This window comes from Simochromis diagramma, unplaced genomic scaffold, assembly GCF_900408965.1.
Source record: "Simochromis diagramma unplaced genomic scaffold, fSimDia1.1 OVJJ01000131.1, whole genome shotgun sequence".
NCBI classification, from domain to species: Eukaryota; Metazoa; Chordata; class Actinopteri; order Cichliformes; family Cichlidae; genus Simochromis; species Simochromis diagramma.
The window spans coordinates 5,645,237-5,665,635 of NW_024387200.1; the positions used below are offsets into that span (position 1 = coordinate 5,645,237).

At 38.8% G+C, this 20,399-nt stretch overlaps 1 protein-coding gene across 1 annotated transcript in view; it reads left to right on the forward strand.

Annotated features, from left to right (window-relative positions):
* The window catches only part of LOC120745680 (ADP-ribosylation factor-like protein 15), a 97,724-nt gene that overhangs the window by 34,714 nt on the left and 42,611 nt on the right, over window positions 1–20,399 (forward strand). Inside the window, exons 2-4 of the mRNA XM_040050743.1 lie at window positions 3,699–3,843; window positions 5,239–5,298; window positions 20,180–20,388. Of these exons, the coding sequence (XP_039906677.1) occupies window positions 3,699–3,843; window positions 5,239–5,298; window positions 20,180–20,388 (414 nt within the window). The remainder of the gene's footprint in view (window positions 1–3,698; window positions 3,844–5,238; window positions 5,299–20,179; window positions 20,389–20,399) is intronic.

Below are 20,399 nucleotides of genomic sequence, written 5' to 3' on the forward strand. Positions count from 1 at the left end.
GCAAGAGAGTACGAGAGTGAAACGTGAACTAGTCTTCTGTGGGTATAGCGGCTTCCCTCTATCCCACATTTATTACCTCTAAAAAGAGCCTGGCTCTTTTTCCATCCAACCACGTCAGGTGAATTTACACCATGATAGTTTATGTGTCACTGACAAAAATGTTTTCATTTATTAGTTGTTTTTCCTTTTCTTTTTTTTTCTTTTTTTTAAGTCTATCTGAATCCTTTAGTCAGTGGGACCCTTTGCCTTGATCTTTTTCAGTCCCAAAATCAATGTATATATCATGTGTTAACCATATGCAAATGAACAAACTTGAGGTCAGGGGGGTCTGTGGAGACATTGTTGGAGTGCTCGCTATACCATGTGGTGTGGCTTTGAGCATTATGTGAAGTAAAACATTGGGAGGAAAAAGAACTGCAGCAGTTTTCATACATCATTGTCCTTTTAAACTCTTGATATGGGAACCCCCCATTATTTAGATGAGGCTAAATGCTAATAAGCTCAGTGTCTACTTGAGCTATGCTCTGCTGCCAGGAGGCCTAATTGTGTCACCCATTAAAAGTCTTGGCATCTTTTTAAAATTGGAGGCCTGGGGAGCGTGATGTTTCTTTTTCCATTTTTTTTTTTTTCCTGTCATGCATCTTTCTCTTGAGGAGAAAATGCAGCCTGGCTACATCTTCTGTGATATGATTCTCATTTACATAAAGCCTAGCTAATCAACTTTCACAACAACAGTGAGGTAATGTCTAGGCAGGTCTTTCAGGAAAGCACAACTAGAACATGTCCAATTCTATAAAAGGCAACTAATCAATAGAGTCTATATAAAATGCTTGTCATTCCCAGAGTCTTTTGGCAGGATTGACAAGTGGCCTCATAGGTTTTATTTTTCATGAGTTTCCGTAGGTGTTTTCCTATATCAAAGTACAGGTTACTCTATGGGTCAAATACAACTAAAAACTCAATTTAAGCTGTGTGTATAAATAGTAGGGGTGGGGGGAAAAAATCGATACTGTGTAGTATTGTGATATTTTGTTTGCTAATAATGTATCGATATAGGGACAGCAGAAATCGATATTTTGTTACAAACAATTTTTTTCTCTGAAGTCAACATGCGCTGGAGTCGGAGCATGTTGACTTCAGAGCATGTTGATCCTTTTTCTGAGCAAGAATCCTGACATTCCTTCACTGTCCAAATGTGTTTAACTTTTTTTTTTTTTTTTTTTTTTGGCAGCAATAAACATGACAGTTTACTTATTTTAATTTAAGACATGTTTAATTTTAATTAAGTTTAAAACTTTTTTATTTAATGTAAAATTATATATTTTTAAAATTTACTTTCAAATTCTTCAGTTGCTGAATGGGCTGCATAGTTTTCATAAATTGCATAGTTCAGAATAGCTATAATTGTACCAGATGGTTGCATTCAGTTAAGTTGGACTAGACTGTAATACAAACTGTTCAGTTTGTCAACAATAAAACTGACTGAAATGAGAGAAAGACTGAGTGTGAGACTTTGATATTAGATAAAATGAATATTGATAAAGTTTACCTTTTATGTGCAGAATTTAAATATCGCAAAATATTTTAAAAAATCGCAATAATATCGTATCGTGCGTTAAGTATTGTGATAATATCGTATCGCGAGTTGAATGGTGATTCCCACCTCTAATAAATAGCTTGGAGATTTATGGAAATACTCATCATTGGACAATCTCTGTGATTGTGCTCTTGGTCTCAGTGACACATTGAGTATGTGGTTGACGGGGAGGGGCATGTCTCGAAGTAGGCAAAGGCCTTCTGACATATTTATTTTTCTCCTGTGAGCCTTTTGAGCAAGCTCTCCTCGTCAATCTTGAGCTGTCAAAGAGGGCCAGAGGTGGGAGCTGCCATCTCTCTCTCACAGGGGCCACTGTGTACATGGGCCCCAGGGTCAGGGCCTGGATGCTCCTTTAGTAACTGTTGTGAAATCACAACTCTCTGGTGGGAGTAGTCCTCTCATTCTGCTCCCGCAATGGGGCAGCACCCTGATTCAATGGCTTTTTAAAAGCAATGTTTACACCTGGTTTAGCAATTATTTCATAGGGCTCGGAATACTCGAGTTATTCAACTCAATATCTATTTGTACCTGCTTGAGTTCTTCCATCTTCACTTTCCTCAACCCTTCTTTTTAAACATCAGCTGTCAGTCCTCTTGGCTGACAGCTGGGGTAGTTTTCACCTTCTACAGAAACCTGTACATGTGGCTTCAGAGAAGAGAAGAAAATAACCCAATCAAACCAAGTTTGTACATGTGCTCTTCCATCTGACACGCGTGTGTTTCTGATCTTACAGTTTTTCTGGAAAAGGAGAATGTTTCCTGTTTGAGCAGACTGGTGGGTTCACCAAGGAGTCGGGGGGGCTCGGGTTGCTCAGCCGACGTCTGGTTCTGCTGAAGCAGATTCCCCACATCTCCATCAAACGGCAGTCCTGTTTTGGCATGACTCTGAAAACTGACCCCGGTAGTCATTGATGTCTTGGGCTCTGTAGATGAACTGAGGCTGAAGCACTTTGTTTTGTTCTCCTCCAATTTAAAAGTGGCAATGGATGCATCTTGTAAAATTGCTCTTTTATTGGATGTTCATTTGCTTCTTTTAACTTGAGATAAAAAGTCTTTTACAGCGACTTAAAGCCGGAATATACAAACATACAGACCTACTTGAAAACTGATGATGAATATTTGTTTATCCTCTCATTAGTTTAACTGCTTCTGCCCACCGAGGTATTCTTTTTCTGATGGCACACCTGGACAGCGTGCACACAGATGTGCAGCAGTTCATGTAGACTTGCGCATGTTTTTACTTCTTGTTAAAGTCTCTGAGCGCAGCAACAGTGTGTTGAGGAGGGTCGTCCTTTGACATGAGCAGTAGGAAATCTTGTGTTGATGTTCTTGTACTTGAAATGTGATATCGTAGCTGGGTAGGAGACTGTGTGTGTGTGCGTGTGTGCGCGTGTGCGCGTGTCTGCCCTGCCATGTCCAGACTGGTTCCTGTCTTGCTAATAAAAGAGATCTCTTTTTAGTTTTGGATACTGATCTCCCCACACAAGTTTAAAGTTCTCATTCACGGTTCACACTGCATTTGCCCCTTAATGTCTCACAGCAGGCCCTCAGTCCCAGGCCGTGATTCATGGAGTGACAGGTCTGCCTCTGGCTGCCATAAGGGCCCAATCAGACAAGGTTTACATGCAGACAAAAACGTGTTGGACCAGCACTTGGATGCATGCATCTAACCCCCTGATTGAATATAGTTTGTCAATGACATTTTCTCTATGTGGCATGATTAAATTAGATCATACATGTAGAAATCATGGTAGTATCATTCTTTGTCATGGTGCATTCTTTTTTTTTATTAAGCTTTCTGCTCAATCATTTGTATACTTTTTGCTCCTTGTACATCAGCTGCACGTGTTCCCTATACTCGGCCTGTTTTTTTCACGAGGTGTGAATTTTTTTTTTATTTTTTATTTTTGCCGTATGAAGACAGAAATGCCTGTGAGAGTTGTCCTGCAGAGTTATGGGAGCAAGAATTTATCCTAAGAATTGTTTTGATTGCAAATGCAGAATTATAGCGGTCCTCCCTCCAATTCCCTATCCCCCCCCCCCCCCCCCGTCGCGTAGAATTGTTTTCCAATGCATTCATTGCTTTGTATGCTTTGTTTTAGTGTTTTCGGGCACTGTGCTGTAAAGGACCCCCACCGCCGAGACCAGAGTATGATGTGGTGTGCATTGGCCTGACAGGTGCTGGAAAGACCAGCTTGCTCTCACGCCTCTGTAGTGAGAGCACCGATGGCATAGTTCCTACAACAGGTATGTGCTTATAAGACATGGATCAGTGGAAAAGAAGGCATAAAAAATTAAGCATGCACCCTCTGCTGTTGTATCTATCTCCCTTCGCTCACATGTGTTCTTGCGATCTTTCTCCTTTTTAGTCCTTTGTGATTCGAATCTGAAGGACATCATGTTCTTGAAACAGATAGATAGTATTATCCAGGTATTAGTTTTCCAATAGAGGAAGGACTTTTTCCAGTCCCAGTGTTTGTGCCAGAATAGATGTCAGGATGTCACCTGCCAATACTTGCTTTTTTTTCTTCTTCAATCAAGTGGCAGGCTGGTGTTATGTCCAGAATAGAAGGAGTTTTCAGGGTTTGCACATCATTCTTGTGGTAGTCAGCACTCTGCTTTCCTTATATGTAATCCCTCAAGAACCCTGACATTCCTGTCTCCTTCCCGGGCTTTGACAGCAGCAGTGTTGAGCTGTTGCAGAAGTCCCACTTTAGATTTACTCTTTTTCCAGGAGAAGCTAAATATAACGTAATTCCCAAATGTGCTGCCTGTAACAGTTAGTTTGCATTTTTCTGTGTCAGGGGGTGTGTTGGGTGAGTGAATAGCTCTCTGCGCCTGCTGATGAGTAAGCCTTAATAGATAAATTAGAAAATTAGTGTTCATCTCTGAAAGCAGATTTAGCTGTCAGCACTGTCCATCTGCCAAATGTACAGAGGGAAGAACAGGAAGGCCAATAAAGGGGGAACTCTCCTGCTAATATTCTTACTTCCTGCTTCATAATTGTGCACTGTTGTAATGTACATAGTGATTAATTTAGATGCTTGTAAAATCATAATCTGCTTTCAAATCTCTCCTCCTATTTGTAAATGTTGTCAGGAAATGAATTCCCACCAAGACAAGTTAGCATAATTTGAGCAACATTAAATTTGCCCTTTAGTGGGTTTCTCCACTATTTCCCGTACGCAGCCGCATAAACAAACCACATAATACACGATAGTACTTAGTTGTATCCTCCGCTAACCCCAACATAGAACAAAACACTTTTCTGTTTAGCTCTTCTTGTTTTTCTGTTTTTCTAAAACTGGACCACACAAAGTGTTTTTCTTTCATGTTTATAACACAAATATGTTGTCAGTCCTGTGTGTGTTCACCAGCTGGTTTGGAAAAGGTACACCAAATATCCCGGGGAAACCTAATGATAAAATTGATTTCTTTTTCTTTCCTTTTTTTCTTTCTTTCTTTAAAGAAAAAAAAAAAATCCACTTTCTCACTATTGAAAAGTAAATGGAGCCAGCATTCCTAAAAGCTGACTCTCATCACTCCTAGCATGTGCTGGACACACACACACTGACACGGAGGGAAGTACAATTTTTTTAGGTGATTGCAATGATGGATTTTCATTGTTTTCTTTCCTCTCAGGTTTCAGCATCAAAGCAGTACCGTTTCCAAATGCCATCTTGAATGTAAAAGAACTTGGAGGTAAGAAGTAAATGCAGGAATTCAAGTTTGTAACGTCTGTATTAGATGAAACTGAGTGACCCAGCAATGAAAAGCTGTGGGCCATCGTAGACATTAACAGGTTAACTGGCCCCTGTAACAGTAACTGCATCATGTGATTATTGGGATTTTCTGTTTTCTTTGTATTACTGTAGGGTCTTTACCTTACAATACAGGGAGTGCAGAATTATTAGGCAAGTTGTATTTTTGAGGAATAATTTTATTATTGAACAACAACCATGTTCTCAATGAACCCAAAAAACTCATTAATATCAAAGCTGAATGTTTTTGGAAGTAGTTTTTAGTTTGTTTTTAGTTTTAGCTATTTTAGGGGGATATCTGTGTGTGCAGGTGACTATTACTGTGCATAATTATTTGGCAACTTAACAAAAAACAAATATACCCATTTCAATTATTTATTTTTACCAGTGAAACCAATATAACATCTCCACATTCACAAATATACATTTCTGACATTCAAAAACAAAACAAAAACAAATCAGCGACCAATATAGCCACCTTTCTTTGCAAGGACACTCAAAAGCCTGCCATCCATGATTCTGTCAGTGTTTTGATCTGTTCACCATCAACATTGCGTGCAGCAGCAACCACAGCCTCCCAGACACTGTTCAGAGAGGTGTACTGTTTTCCCTCCTTGTAAATCTCACATTTGATGATGGACCACAGGTTCTCAATGGGGTTCAGATCAGGTGAACAAGGAGGCCATGTCATTAGTTTTTCTTCTTTTATACCCTTTCTTGCCAGCCACGCTGTGGAGTACTTGGACGCGTGTCTTCTTCTCGTCCTTAGCGGGCGACCAGCGGCGGTGGTCTGCCGCGCAACCAGTACGCTGCTGTAGGTGCCGCAGGTTCTCTTGCTTGACCAACGATTATCTTCCATGCTTTTCAAGCGTCCACGTGGACGCGTGTGATGGAGCATTGTCCTGCATGAAAATCATGTTTTTCTTGAAGGATGCAGACTTCTTCCTGTACCACTGCTTGAAGAAGGTGTCTTCCAGAAACTGGCAGTAGGACTGGGAGTTGAGCTTGACTCCATCCTCAACCCGAAAAGGCCCCACAAGCTCATCTTTGATGATACCAGCCCAAACCAGTACTCCACCTCCACCTTGCTGGCGTCTGAGTCGGACTGGAGCTCTCTGCCCTTTACCAATCCAGCCACGGGCCCATCCATCTGGCCCATCAAGACTCACTCTCATTTCATCAGTCCATAAAACCTTAGAAAAACCAGTCTTGAGATATTTCTTGGCCCAGTCTTGACGTTTCAGCTTGTGTGTCTTGTTCAGTGGTGGTCGTCTTTCAGCCTTTCTTACCTTGGCCATGTCTCTGAGTATTGCACACCTTGTGCTTTTGGGCACTCCAGTGATGTTGCAGCTCTGAAATATGGCCAAACTGGTGGCAAGTGGCATCTTGGCAGCTGCACGCTTGACTTTTCTCAGTTCATGGGCAGTTATTTGGCGCCTTGGTTTTTCCACACGCTTCTTGCGACCCTGTTGACTATTTTGAATGAAACGCTTGATTGTTCGATGATCACGCTTCAGAAGCTTTGCAATTTTGAGACTGCTGCATCCCTCTGCAAGATATCTCACTATTTTTGACTTTTCTGAGCCTGTCAAGTCCTTCTTTTGACCAATTTTGCCAAAGGAAAGGACGTTGCCTAATAATTATGCACACCTGATATAGGGTGTTGATGTCATTAGACCACACCCCTTCTCATTACAGAGATGCACATCACCTAACATGCTTAATTGGTAGTAGGCTTTCGAGCCTATACAGCTTGGAGTAAGACAACATGCATGAAGAGGATGATGTGGACAAAATACTCATTTGCCTAATAATTCTGCACTCCCTGTATAAAGTGGGCAACGGTTATTGTGCCATAATGAATGTTTTCTTTTTTGAAATCCGTACTTTATGATCTGTTTACCCACCAAACTATGACCAGCTTCTTTTTCCAATGACATCATTGGAATATTTTGTTCCTCGATTACAAAACACTCATATGCTGCACAGGTATACAAAAGTCCATATGTGACCTGTTAGATATATACTTTAATGGTTTGTCTGTCTTTAATCTGTCGTCACCCCATCTCTTCAATTGAAATTTACACAAGCGGGCACAAACATCAAGAATGGGGAAAAATGTTTCTTTTTGTGTCCTGTAGCATGACATCTTTCAGACACGTGTGTGTGTGTGTGTGTGTGTGTATAGACGTCAGATGTGTTAGTGTGTTTTTTGTTTTTTGTTTTTTTTTTGGTGTGTTTTAAATTTCCAATGCTGAACAATGTGCACCGTATTATTCCTGGAAATGTACAACACTCGAGGAAGCCATTAAGTTGAGATGAGGAAACCTGAGGTGGAGGATGGGATAAATAAACAGAGCTAATGCAATCGAAGTCCTTAAAGAGAGCCTTGAGAAATAAAAGGAATAGATTGTTTTGTAATTTCAGTTTCCTGTGCATGACAGGTGCAGTGCATATTTTCAAGGATCACCCAACTTAGGCGTCTGAAAAGATGAAGCACACACACTCAGACAAATGCAAAAAGAGGCACTGGGGGGGACCACCAACGAGGGAGCTACCAAATTTGGACAGAACGCATTAGGGTTTTTTTTTTTTTCTTTTTTCTTTTTTCTTCAAAAGAGGTTTTTCTGGATTGGGTCAAAGCCAGTCTGGTGGTAACAGTGGTAACATGATTGTGGTTGGAAAAACACTGGTCCCACGGATGACACACTTGATTTAGAGACGTTAGTATAGGCTGCCACCACAGAAAAGCGTGATGAAATCTGTTCTCTCTTTCTCTTAGCCCTCCTGCCTGAACACTTACTCCCCTGCTCCTTTCCTTGTAAATACACAGAGCACAGGCAGTTGAGTGATTTATGTTGCCATCCGATATGGATGTATTGGAGACGGTAAAAACAACACAATGCACTTCTTCCTTCTTCTTTTCTTTTCTTCTTCTTCTTCTCTTCTTGTTTTGATTCTTCTTATTTTCTTCTTCTTTTCTTTCTTTCTTTTTCTTCCTTCTCTTCTCTTTCTGCCTTCTCTACTTCAATTCTTTTCTACCTTTTCTTCTTTCTTCTTCTTCTTCTTCTTCTTTTTTTTTGAGGATATTGGATATTGTGTGTAAGAAAAGGTGTTGATTTGCAGCCATTATGTTTTCCCTGCACAGGCATCCACCTTTTCTTCCAGTTGTATATGACGCAAATATATAATTGGAAGAGTTTTTGTGTTCTTGCATAATTTTCCACTGGTCAGTTTTCATGCAGAGACCCTCAGAGTGTCTTCTGATTATGGCAGGCTTGTTCTGCACAGTTTGAAACTTACTCAACACTTCCCACTTCTGTCAGTATTCTTTTATTCCTCCCCTCTCCCTATGGCTTTAAAACAAGCAAACATGCCTGCTTTAGTTTTATGTTATTTTGCACTGCATCAGTGATGCAGAAAAATGATACAAGATGTGACGCACAGACATCAGTGTTCCTGACCCCGAAACCCTTGTTTTACACAATGCCTCTGTGGCTTGTTCTCTTTACTCAGCCCTGACTAAGGCAAGAGAAGACGCTCTTGTTGAGAAGTGTCAGGATGTGAAGCACTTCCCGTGTATTTCCTTCCCATGCCACCGGAAAGCCTATTGAAGATCAGTGAGGTACTGACACTTAACAGTCAGAAAGGTAAAGCTAGTTTTGCGTATTTAGGTGGCGTATGTGCCCTAGGTCAGATGACCTGTTTGTCAGTATTTGTTTGTTTGAGTAGAGCACGCAAACCATTTAAAAGACACAAAGTCACATAAAACTTCCTCACAAAAGCTCAAGCATTCAAGCTTTTTATTTTTTTATGTGCTGTTCTTCATTTCCTTGGTTTTGTAAGTCTCATTATTGCTCAACCTTTTACATCTGGGAGACAAAGGTAGTTTCAGCTGAACTGGAAGAGGGCATATGGGAGTATGTTAAGGTCAACATTTCTGGCACGCAGCAAAATCTTTCATAAGTTGAACTCGTGAACATATGAGGAGAATACAAACTTGACATTATCAGAAATTGTCCTTTGTCACGTGTAGCAAGCAGCAGGAGATGTTTTGCATCAGTTTTGTTTTTCTTTATTTCTATAGTGCCAAATCACAACAACGTTCACCTCGTGGTCCTTTTATATTGAAAGGTAAAGACCCTACAACTACACAAAAAACCCCAACAATCAGGTTAAAGATATTCCATGCAGCTGATTCTGACATTTGCACGCACAATCACCTTCATTGGGTAATTTCTAGGAAAATTTGCCAAAGGAAGGAAATAGAAATAGGAATAGGAAAATAGCATTAAACTATAGCATGTGACCTACAGTTCAGTGCTGTGTCTGAACTCTTTCTACACGTAGCATGGGGCTCTGGAGTCGATCTATCCTGGCAACATGCTGCTCACGCTGTAGATTCTGTATAGATGCTGCATAAGTCTGGTTATGCATTTTTAAATCGCCGTGCTTTGAGTGCACTGGACCAGATTGTCATATCTACAAAATGTCCTATAGACTAAAGACACAAATCAACCTTTGGGAAGGCATGCCCTGATGGATGTTACCAGGCTGGGTGATATGTTTGTCTGAGTCATGCATTTGTTACTGACTTATTTTAATTTGTTCTCCTTTTCATCCTTAACGCTGATTTTTGTCTTTTCCTTCTGCCTACCATACCTTCTGATCTTTAAAATTGTGTCTGTGTTGTGCTGTTAGATGTTTTCAAGAAAAAAAGACCAAAAAACACCCCAAAACAATGCCTCACTTTGTTTTACTCCTGTCAAGCTTCCTTTATTGATTTAGACACATTGTCTGGCCTTGATAAAACACCCTGCTCGTATCAGACAAGTCTTGTCTGTCGTGCCTGTCAGTGTATTTAGCTTGTAAATAACTTCGTAATTTCCACTTCTATGCAGGATTGACAAAACTTTGCTGCGAGAAGAGTATGACAGGATGAAAGGACAAAATAAACACATCCAAGCCTGATTTAACTCTAGCCTGGAGAAGATGAATCTGAATAATTTGGATTCCACCTCCGAACAAGTTATTTGTAAATTAAGATAAATGTGCATGGAAAAAGAGCAAAAGTGTGATCTCACTGCAGAGTCTGTCTGCTCTCAGAGGCGACACAATCCAAATAATCTTCTGCTCTGTCTTAGCTTTTTATTTAAATAGTGACACAGTCAATCAGTGTCATCAGTATGCCATGCTGTATTACCCTCTCAGGACTAATTAGAAATTATAATCAGGCGTTAAATAAATAAATAGATACCCAGAGAGAACTGTGCCTTTTTAATTCTAGGACGGAAGCATGAAGAGATTGATACTGTTCATTTATTCAGTGGACAACAACACTGCAGCAAAACTGCATCATTTTTTTTGTACTTATCTTCAGTCTGACACACATTAGCTACTGTGCCAGGTATGAGGATTAGGTGGGAAGGGCACCTCCAGTGTGTGTGTGTGTGTGTGTGTGTGTGTGTGTGTGTGTGTGTGTGTGTGTGTGTGTGTGTCTACATGTGTGGACAGTGATGTGACGTCAAGTCTAGACGGGCCATTTCACAGTGTGCATTCATGTCACGCAGGGACAGCTGATGAAGTGACCCTAATAGTCACAACACACTGCTGTTGTTCTGTAGCGATGTGGCTGGAGTTAAGAATTTAGACATTTGATTTGAACAACAGCGGTGCATCTTTGTACATGCAGAGGTGTTGTTAATACGGGCTGTAGACTATTTGAAACAAGGCTTTACATTACTTTGTTATTTTTCATTACTATACATACGCTATTGGTGATAATTAATGAATATTGATTTGGTGTATGATTTTTAAGTTTGACCTTTTATTTCTAGATTAGCATGTGTGTCTGTGTGATCATGTTATTGACTGTATACAGGTGCTGCATGCATCATTATTATCATATAGTTGAAAAAGAAATCCCAAAAAAGGCCTTAATTCCTAAAGTTCCTCTTTCCAAGGTAAAACATAGTGAAACCATAACATCTTAGTAAGTAATAATAATGGTTGTTTATTTAAAAAATACTACAAAAGTAGTTTATTTAAATAGCATTTGGAGCCTTGCCCAATTTTTTTTTTTTTTTTATGAGTAGGATTTTATCGGCTTAATCATGTGTATGAATAAAGTACAGTTACTCATTCAATTTTCGCCATTTGCCAATGCACATTTCGTGCACATAGGTGAAGATTTAGTAGTTAATTAAAATTACAGTGTCTGTTTATGCCTGTAATTGGTAAGATGAGGAAAACGATCACTGCAAATAAATAGAATTTAGAAGCACTTGTAATTGTTTTCTCATTTTAGAAGCAAGTTTGCATTCATTTATCCCTCTAGTGTCAGTAACCCCAAATAATTTAATGTTGCACTCAGTAGCACCCACTTGGAAAAGCTGTGGAATAAACAAAACTGATTTGCATTGTTCAAAATATTTTGTAGACACATTTCTGCTAAGGACAGACACACTTCAGTTTCAAGGGAATGTCAGGCTACAGCAGTGGGATAGATATGAATCACTGATAACTTCCTTCACAAACAATGAATGATTCAGCATATCATATTAGTAAAATGATATTCATGTCATAACATTATATACATACGAATATGCACAAATGCTGTCATTTCTGGAGTATTTATGTCAGTGTCACTGGTATGTCTCAGTTGAGAGGACTACTGAGATGTAGATGTCATTGATCATTTTTCAACATGAAGCCTTACTGGTGTAAAGGGGCACCATTTACCCAAACCTGTGATTTACCCCCAAAACCTGAAGTAGTTTAATCCCCTAAACCTGTCCCAGTACTTCTTGGCCAACCCACTCTCCACAGAACAATGGACTAACTAGGACACAAGTGAGATGAGATGAGCAAGACAGATTAACATGACAGAAAATTTAACAGCCAAATTTAGCTACCAAGCGCATCTCTGAACAAAAACACCACATAGTAGTTACTACTGACCATATGCGGTTCTCATTCCTATCAAATATCCCCACTGTGTGTGTAAATTTACCCTGAAAAGAAGCTTTTGCTTTGTGTGGGGGGGAAAAAAATCCAACCACAGTGAAGTAATTTGCATTGCATTTAAAGCGGATGATGGAAGCCACAGACTGTTCTGGTTTTGGAGTTCTGAAGTCTGGAGTGTAACCGATCTGCATTTGAAGCCTTATTCAAGCATATTACCTTCCTTCATGTTCATTGTGGTTAAATGGTGGATCAGAAAGAACTCATTCGCATCCTCAGGGTGCTCTGGGAACGCCAACTTTTGATGTTGAAATTTCTGAAATATTGAACATTTTCAGTATTTCAGAACCCGTAGATCAGAAACAAGCAAGATCATCTAAATATTTTTGTTCATATTAGTGCAGGAAACTGTTTGTGTAAGAGGGGTGGGTAGTGTCATATAAACATCAGTGGCTTGGTGATTGATTATTACACTTTGAACCACTCACATTACTTTTCCATAACCGTAAACAGCTGTGTCAGTTACAGTGGCACATGATGAAAATGGCTCAGCCATCGAAGACCAGGGTTACACACCCAAAAAGGAAAAGTTCTGCCAAAATATTACATATAATAACACCAGTCAAATGATTGCTTATAGTAACATCTGCCAAATTATTGCATACAGTAACACAGTCATTTAGGATATTTTGTGAAGCTGCATTTCTATAAACAATTGCTGTTAATTGTGTGCATAAATGAAAGGGATTAATGTGTAGGCTGACAGATGTACTGACAGTGGAAGTGTTTTTTACTCCTCACTCCAGTTCCAGCCAGGTCATTCCTTAGTGAAGTAAGCAAACTTTATTACAACAGCTTTGCTCAACAGTCCCAGCAGGCTCGCTCGTCACTCTGTTGTAGCCGTTTTCCTCAGTCTCTGGCACTAGCATAACTTCAAAGAGGATTGCTTTCCGGGATTTATTTTTCAAAAATTTAAGACCTAATACTGAGTTTTTGTTTCAGGTGAAAGCTGCCAGAAAACTTAAACCAAGAAGCAAAACTATTTAATAAGTTATTGCTAAACCTGACAGTAAATCTGAGACCAAAACAAAAAGATCAAGCCCTCACAGTAGTCTTATTTATACCAAAGGAAGTATAGGGTGGCAGGGTTTCAACTGTTGAAATGTATTGTTGAAATATAGAGCACGGCATGCTGTTTGAATTTATGAAAGAATTCATAAACACAGGCTATTGAATGCAACAGAAAGAGTCTGAATTCAAGCTGCTTTTAATTTTTGCTGCGTATTGACTGCTTGACGTTTTGCTGGCATTTGCATCCAAGTTTTGTTCATTAATTAAAAGTCAAACACAAAATCAGAACATGCTGTTACATGTTTGTACAAATGGCAAATGTCTGCTTTTCCCACTTTCTCCTCTAACGGGGATCGTAACTCAGACAGAATCTTAATTTTGCCGTGTTTTCACTTTTTTGCTTCAGATGGTGTCCGTAAAGTGTAACCACTGAATACTTCAAAATAAACAGAAAAAGTGCACTACTTTCTGTCACATTGAGACTAGGGTTTTACAATATTTTGTAACTCAAGGAAAGTTAATTGTTTAAGGAAGATGGAGATTACTACGGAAGGAACAAATGTGTATTTTTACCCTCCACTAATCTACAGATTCTTTTTCTTTCTTGATGATGAACTAACTGTAATTCTATGGTCTTTGAAATATTAAAACTAGTCAAAATGCCCTTTTTAGAATATCTTCAAACCCAAACTGGCAACTTAAAATAGCCTTGTTTTTCACCACAAGCAGAACATTAAATATCACTAGTGAAAATTTAGAGAAATATTTGCAGAAATATGACAGAAAATGGTTTGATTGATTAAAAAAAAAAGTTATTTATTTATAGATGATTAACTAAACAGCTGACCTTTTCAGGTCGAAAAGTTCTGACATTTCAATAAATTCAAAAGCCTAGACCTATATCAATGTTCATTGTCAATAACTTTGGAGAAAGAATGTGAAAATGTTTTATGCGTGTGGAGAGTTGGCTGCATTAGTAATGCATGATAACTTCATAAGTGTTTCACATAAGTGTCCTGTTGCAGTTGGCTGTGCATGTGCAATGAATCATCAAATGCATGCAAAACACAGCAAGTGTTCTTACAATATAAGTAAGATTCAGATTCAAGGTCTTTGGGGCATGAATTTAAGATTCATGGGTCCCAGACCTCAAACCATGCATACTTTCATATGTTTTATTATTTTATGCAGTACATGGAATGTGTTAGTACTTTCCTTCCTTTTTGCTTTAGCCTCACATGCTGCAAAAATGTGCACTCGCCAAACAAAAAAAATATAACGAGTCAGATGTGTTATCCAGCCGTTTAATTTCTGAGAAGTGACTCTGATGTCAGACTCATAATAAAGCTGTTTCGCTAGTGTAATTTATTTTATTTATTTGGTTTTGGTTTTTTTTTTTAGAAATTCTGAAATCTGAATGCTTGAGGTGTTTAGGGAACATCTGTAATTTTAGCTGCACTCCCCACTACTACCAGAAAATTCCCAACATGTGTGAAATTGCAGCCAAATTTGGGCAGACTAAAAATAAATGAAGTGGTCTCCCCAGCAACTCAATTCCTGTCTGTCAAAGCAAGTGACTAATACAAGGTCAGTTTCCATTTCACTATTTAGAAATGAATGTCTTGGCTAGCATTTGTTTTTGTCCCCGGGCCCACTTCAGGTGTTTTGCATTTATTACACACAACTACATGCACGCCATTCACTAAATGCATCCTTATGACTATTCTCTTCTAAAAACCTAAATGTTATGTGCTTGTTTCTGTCTGTTATGCTTTCATAACAACCAATTGGCTTCATATGAGGTGTTCAGGGAACACTGGTAACTTGGAGTATCTGCCAGGTGATTAGCATTTATGATTTGTAAATTATACAACAGAAAATTGCAGACATTACACTTTCCCCTGTGCATTGCATATCTATTTGCATGAACATTGGTCACACACGATGTTTGGGCACAACAGCTTGGATCATTTGCAAATGTAATTCTATTGCTATCAGCAAGTGTGCAATCAGCTCTTCCTGAAAGGGAACATTTGAATAAGAGCTGAACCAAAAGATAAGTGTGAGGGCAAGTAGAAAGGATGTTGAACATTCATAGAAATGCAAATTGTAACTTAAATTAGAAGTAAATGGGAGGCATTCAAGGGAACACAAATAAAATTGAAAAAGGAAAAAGTGATAGTATTCAGCTGTGAATTCTTCTTCTGTAGCACCCAACAAAGCATACCATAAGATTTGACAGCACTATGTGAGATTCTTTCAACGAGCTGATTAAAAGGACTCTGTTCAGATGTATTGTTTATCCATGTAATTTGTCATGTTCAGGCAGGGAATCTGTCATATTGGAGGCAGGCATTTTAATGTTACTTTTGTCAGGTTTTACACATGGAATAAGTGAGGCAACAAGCAGTCCAGTTCATGAGTCAAGACTTGACAAGTTCACTAGGAGCCGTGACTGTTACTGACATGCTATTTTTAACTTCTCGTGATACAACTTCCAGCTTGTTATGTCTGCTTGCAGTCTAAAACTATAAAATGTGTTTTTAAATTATTATTCTACGTTCTTTTTGGTGGATATAAATAAAAGCGATACATGAAAGTTGTCAAAAACAGAGGGGAAAAACAAGCAAAGAGATGGTCTGGCGCACCGATGGTGCACTTTTAAAAAATTAATCATATGAGTAACTTCCTCCAAGAATCATGACATCATGTTTGCAAATCCTGCTCACAGACCAATAGGTGGCAGAAGCTGCCAACAAGATCCGACGAGACATGACAGACATTCCACCATTTCCAGGCAAAGTTGAGAGAAGCTTCCTAGTCAATCTCTCAAGTGCCACTTTGTCTGATAGCTTTCCACTCTAGTGAGAGGTGTGAGTAGAAAGAGTGGGGGAGGAAGGAAGGAAAGAAGAGAAGGAGAGCATGAGAGAAAGGAGGTAAATGTCACTGAGAGCAATTCGTGATTTTTAAACATTTGCCTGCCTCACAGTTCGTCACTTCTTGGCAATTAACTTACTATGAGCAACTATAACAAAATAACAATTCACAAGATTGCAAAGGAAGGAACCTCACCAGATGGAGAGGGATAATTTTAACCAGAGAAAGTACATCTTCTACAATCAAGTGAACATAGTGTATAGTGTGTATAGTGTACACAGAGACAACAACTTGATTGAGCGTGTAAAACAGACATTTAGCACCTGTTAATAGAAAACATGTGGAAAGGGCAGTAATCATTTGAGTGAATACATTTAAAAGTGTGAAACCAGACAACAGCTATTCTTTTTATAATGTGATGTGCAGTAAAGTGTTGGTGGAACTTCAGCTTTTTATAGATTTCATATAAGAAAGAGATTTGTTTAGGAAAAACAACAACCCTTATGTGCACTTTGAATTTGTAAAACTAAACTTTTTGTTTCAAAATTTTGTTGGAAATGTGTACTTTCCTCCTCATACATTCCTCGTGAGGATCAGCAGCTGTTCTCAGTTTGGATTCAATCAGTTAAAATGAATTATTCTTATTTCATAAGACAAGACCCCCAATGCTAAAGGACCAAGAAATGAAAGAATATTGCCAAGATATCACAGTTATTGGTTATTCCTTACTGACTTTAAGAAAAGTGTTGTCAGAGTAAAAAATGATGCACATGGAATGGCATTCATACAGTGCTTTTCTAGTCTTTTGATTCCTAGCCACATGTTACCATACATTCATACAATGCTTTGTTCTGTGCCTTTAGGCACATTATTTGCCTCTCCTCTATGCTCAATTTAGAATCACAGTTTAACCTAAAACGCATGTTTTTTTGGGGGTTTTCTTTTCTGTGAGGCAATAGTGGTAACTACTGCAACACCGTCCCACCCATGGTGAGATTTGCCATAAATAACACCAATTAGACTTGCTGTAATTACAAAGGTACAGTCAAGTAGTGTAGATGGGTTTGCAAAAGAGAGGTTCAGAGATTTGACCAGACTTTGTGTTGCAGCTCTTAATACATAACAGGTTGATTCTTGTTTTTGGGGTGGACACTGCTGTTTGAGGTTATTTTTGGCAGGGGTTTGTTCAGTGAAGATTGTAAACCAACCTTTTTTCCCTAAAGTAGCCCATCAGAAAAAGTCCCAGGAAATAAACAGACAGAAGTTATTAGCTGAAAATGAATATTTAAATCATTATAAATGATTACATGTCTGAAAAGACACTCCCATAGATACAATCATATAACACCTATACTCAGACTTTCCATTTATACAGTTTGCGTTAAAGATGAAAAAAATTGTATGCTACCCCCTGTTTTTAAAATTCACCAGTTCCTACTGGAAAAAGTGCAAGTTTGCCTTGAAGAAGTGATGTAGGTAAGATGATCCAAGAATCAGGGAGAACCTGCCACAGTTGTTTGGTGGATTTAGGTGATCTCAATTGCTTCTCTTCTTATAATCTCAGATTGACTCAGTGATGTTGAGGACAGGACTCAGTGGTGGCCATACCATCTGTTGCAGGACTCGCTTGTCCTTCTTGTTATTGAAGATGATTCTCTAACTGACAAGCATGTTGATGATGATACTTTGTGGCAGTGATTAGGAATTATTTTTCATAGCGGACGTCCAACAGTTGGTGCTGTAATTAAGGACATTAACCATTTATTTAACATGTTCATTTAAAAGTAAGCAAAGATGACAAATGACCTTTAAACTATTTCTAGGGTGGGAAGTTAATTTTCCCAATGGGAAACTGGGGCTGTTGTGCAGGGTTACACCAGTAAGCTGAACTCAGTTCTGCTCAGTGTTAATTTATTAATATTGATTTAATTTTACAAACTACTATCACTGTAGATTTTAGAATTAGTCAATGAAAATGTGAAAAAGACAAAATAAAAGTATCAGCATTTTATCGCTGTTTGATGAGTATGTGCAGTTTCTACTAAATTTCAGACTTAACTTTATGCAAAGTGCTGTTGCTGTTTTGTTTGTAGTTTAGTTAGTTTAGATCGTTTTTCTTATTCAGTTATAGAAATCTAGTCTGTTTTGGACTTGAACAAGTGTATTGAATTCACATTGAGTGTCTAGTAAATTGAAGATCTGCCTTCTACTCTGCATCTGAGAGCTCTGGAAGGTCTTTACCTACCTTCTCACAAAGCTCTCAAAATTGCGTCCTCGGATCCTATTTCTTTTTAGCAATTTACCCAGGCTGAACCCTCTGTCAGCTGTGTGGTAGTCTATGTCACTATGTTCAGTCTCATGATCCTCCAGAAGTGGAACAAACTGTCTGTGATTGTCTTGCACTGATGAAGTTGCACTGATACTACATCAACAACATTCATTTTAGAACTGACTTTCACAACACCTCCTGAGGTGTAATACATTGCAAAAATCTGAATTTCAGTTTGGGTTCATCTTAAAAGTTGGAACATTTTTCACTGTCAGATTTGGACAGCCATTGCTTGAAACACCTGCCAGTTTGTCCCATTTTGAGCCCCAGAATATCCAGGTGCCAGAGGAGTTACCTCTGTGAACAAATCACTTCCTGTTGTTGTCCCGAATCACTAAGCTGGTCTTGATGGACCAAGCCCCATCCAGGGATGAACCAAGCTTTTTCCTTGTTGCTTTTGCAACGTTGCTAGCAAAGGATCAGATGTCAGTTCCTGTTCTGCATCAATAATTTGTTTGGTTTTGGGTTTTTTGTTTGTTTGTTTTTTTCTTGTTTTTTTCCCTGTGTTTAGTCTCCTAATGACATTTTAAACTGTAATATTTAAAAACAGCAATCCGCCCTCTACCAAGTAAGCACCCAGCTCTAACTCAGACTTCAGTAAATAAATATTTAGAAGTCCAGGTCTTGTGGAAAAACTCTACGTTCTTCATCAATTTTTCTTTAATGTGAGCTGATGTCTTTCAGAGCTAGTATAACTTGCATCTGTGAAACATCTGGTCCAATGCATTTACAGTGAAGCTGCAGTCACTTGCACACGAATATATGTAAATTTAAAAAAAGAAAATAGCATTGACCTCCAAAATAAAGCAACAAAGCTGTATTGTGATATCCAAAACATAGCAAAATTATTAAGCCATTCACTGATGAGGATTTTATCAAAGTGTTTGGTGGCTGAAATAGGACAAACTGGGTGACGTATACTTATCTATGTTTGCATCCTAGTTTCCTATTGATCTCACATGGGCCGCTCAGGGACAGTCAAAGAGCCGGATGTGGCCTGAGGGCCGTACAATGCTCTGCACTGTATGGACAAACGTAATGGGCCACACCTCTGTCTGTTTTCAATCCCTTTGCCTCAGGTGTAATAAATCTAGCACCTAACCATGCAGTAGGCCTTTAGAGACATCTGTGGAGGAATGGGTCATTCTAAAGAGGTCAATGAATTTGAGCATGATACTGTAATAGGATACTATGGTTGAAACACTAAGGTTACATTAAAAACTAAAAATAATAGATTTTTTGTGTTATTTTGTTATTAACTAATTGTTAATGTCTTTTCTCGCAAGTCTTTTTTTTTAAATTTGTTTTTACAACTGCAACCCTTGCTGTGAGTTCAAATTAGAATGGAAGCAGAGGAAGGTGGCGGTCATGTCTGACTCGTGTTGTCAGCATCTCTTTGGTTGTTTTGGTTTTACACCAAACAGATTCCTTAATCCATAATTTATATATTTGAGTGTTATGTATATTTTGTTTTCATTAAAGTTAATTTACAAACACAACAATTACAAGTGTCATACTTTCTAATATAGAGCTCTAAAGCTCTAACAGTGGCTACATTTAATAGCATCACAACCGTCCACAGGAGCTGACAACATCAAGAAGTATTGGAGTCGTTACTACCAAGGATCACAGGGTGTAGTCTTCGTACTGGATAGCGCATCATCAGATGAGGAGCTGGAGGCGGCACGTAATGAGCTCCACTCGGCTCTGCAACACCCACAGCTCTGCACACTACCTTTCCTCATCCTTGCAAATCATCAGGACAAGCCTGCTGCAAGAACGCCGAACCAGGTAAGTTAGTT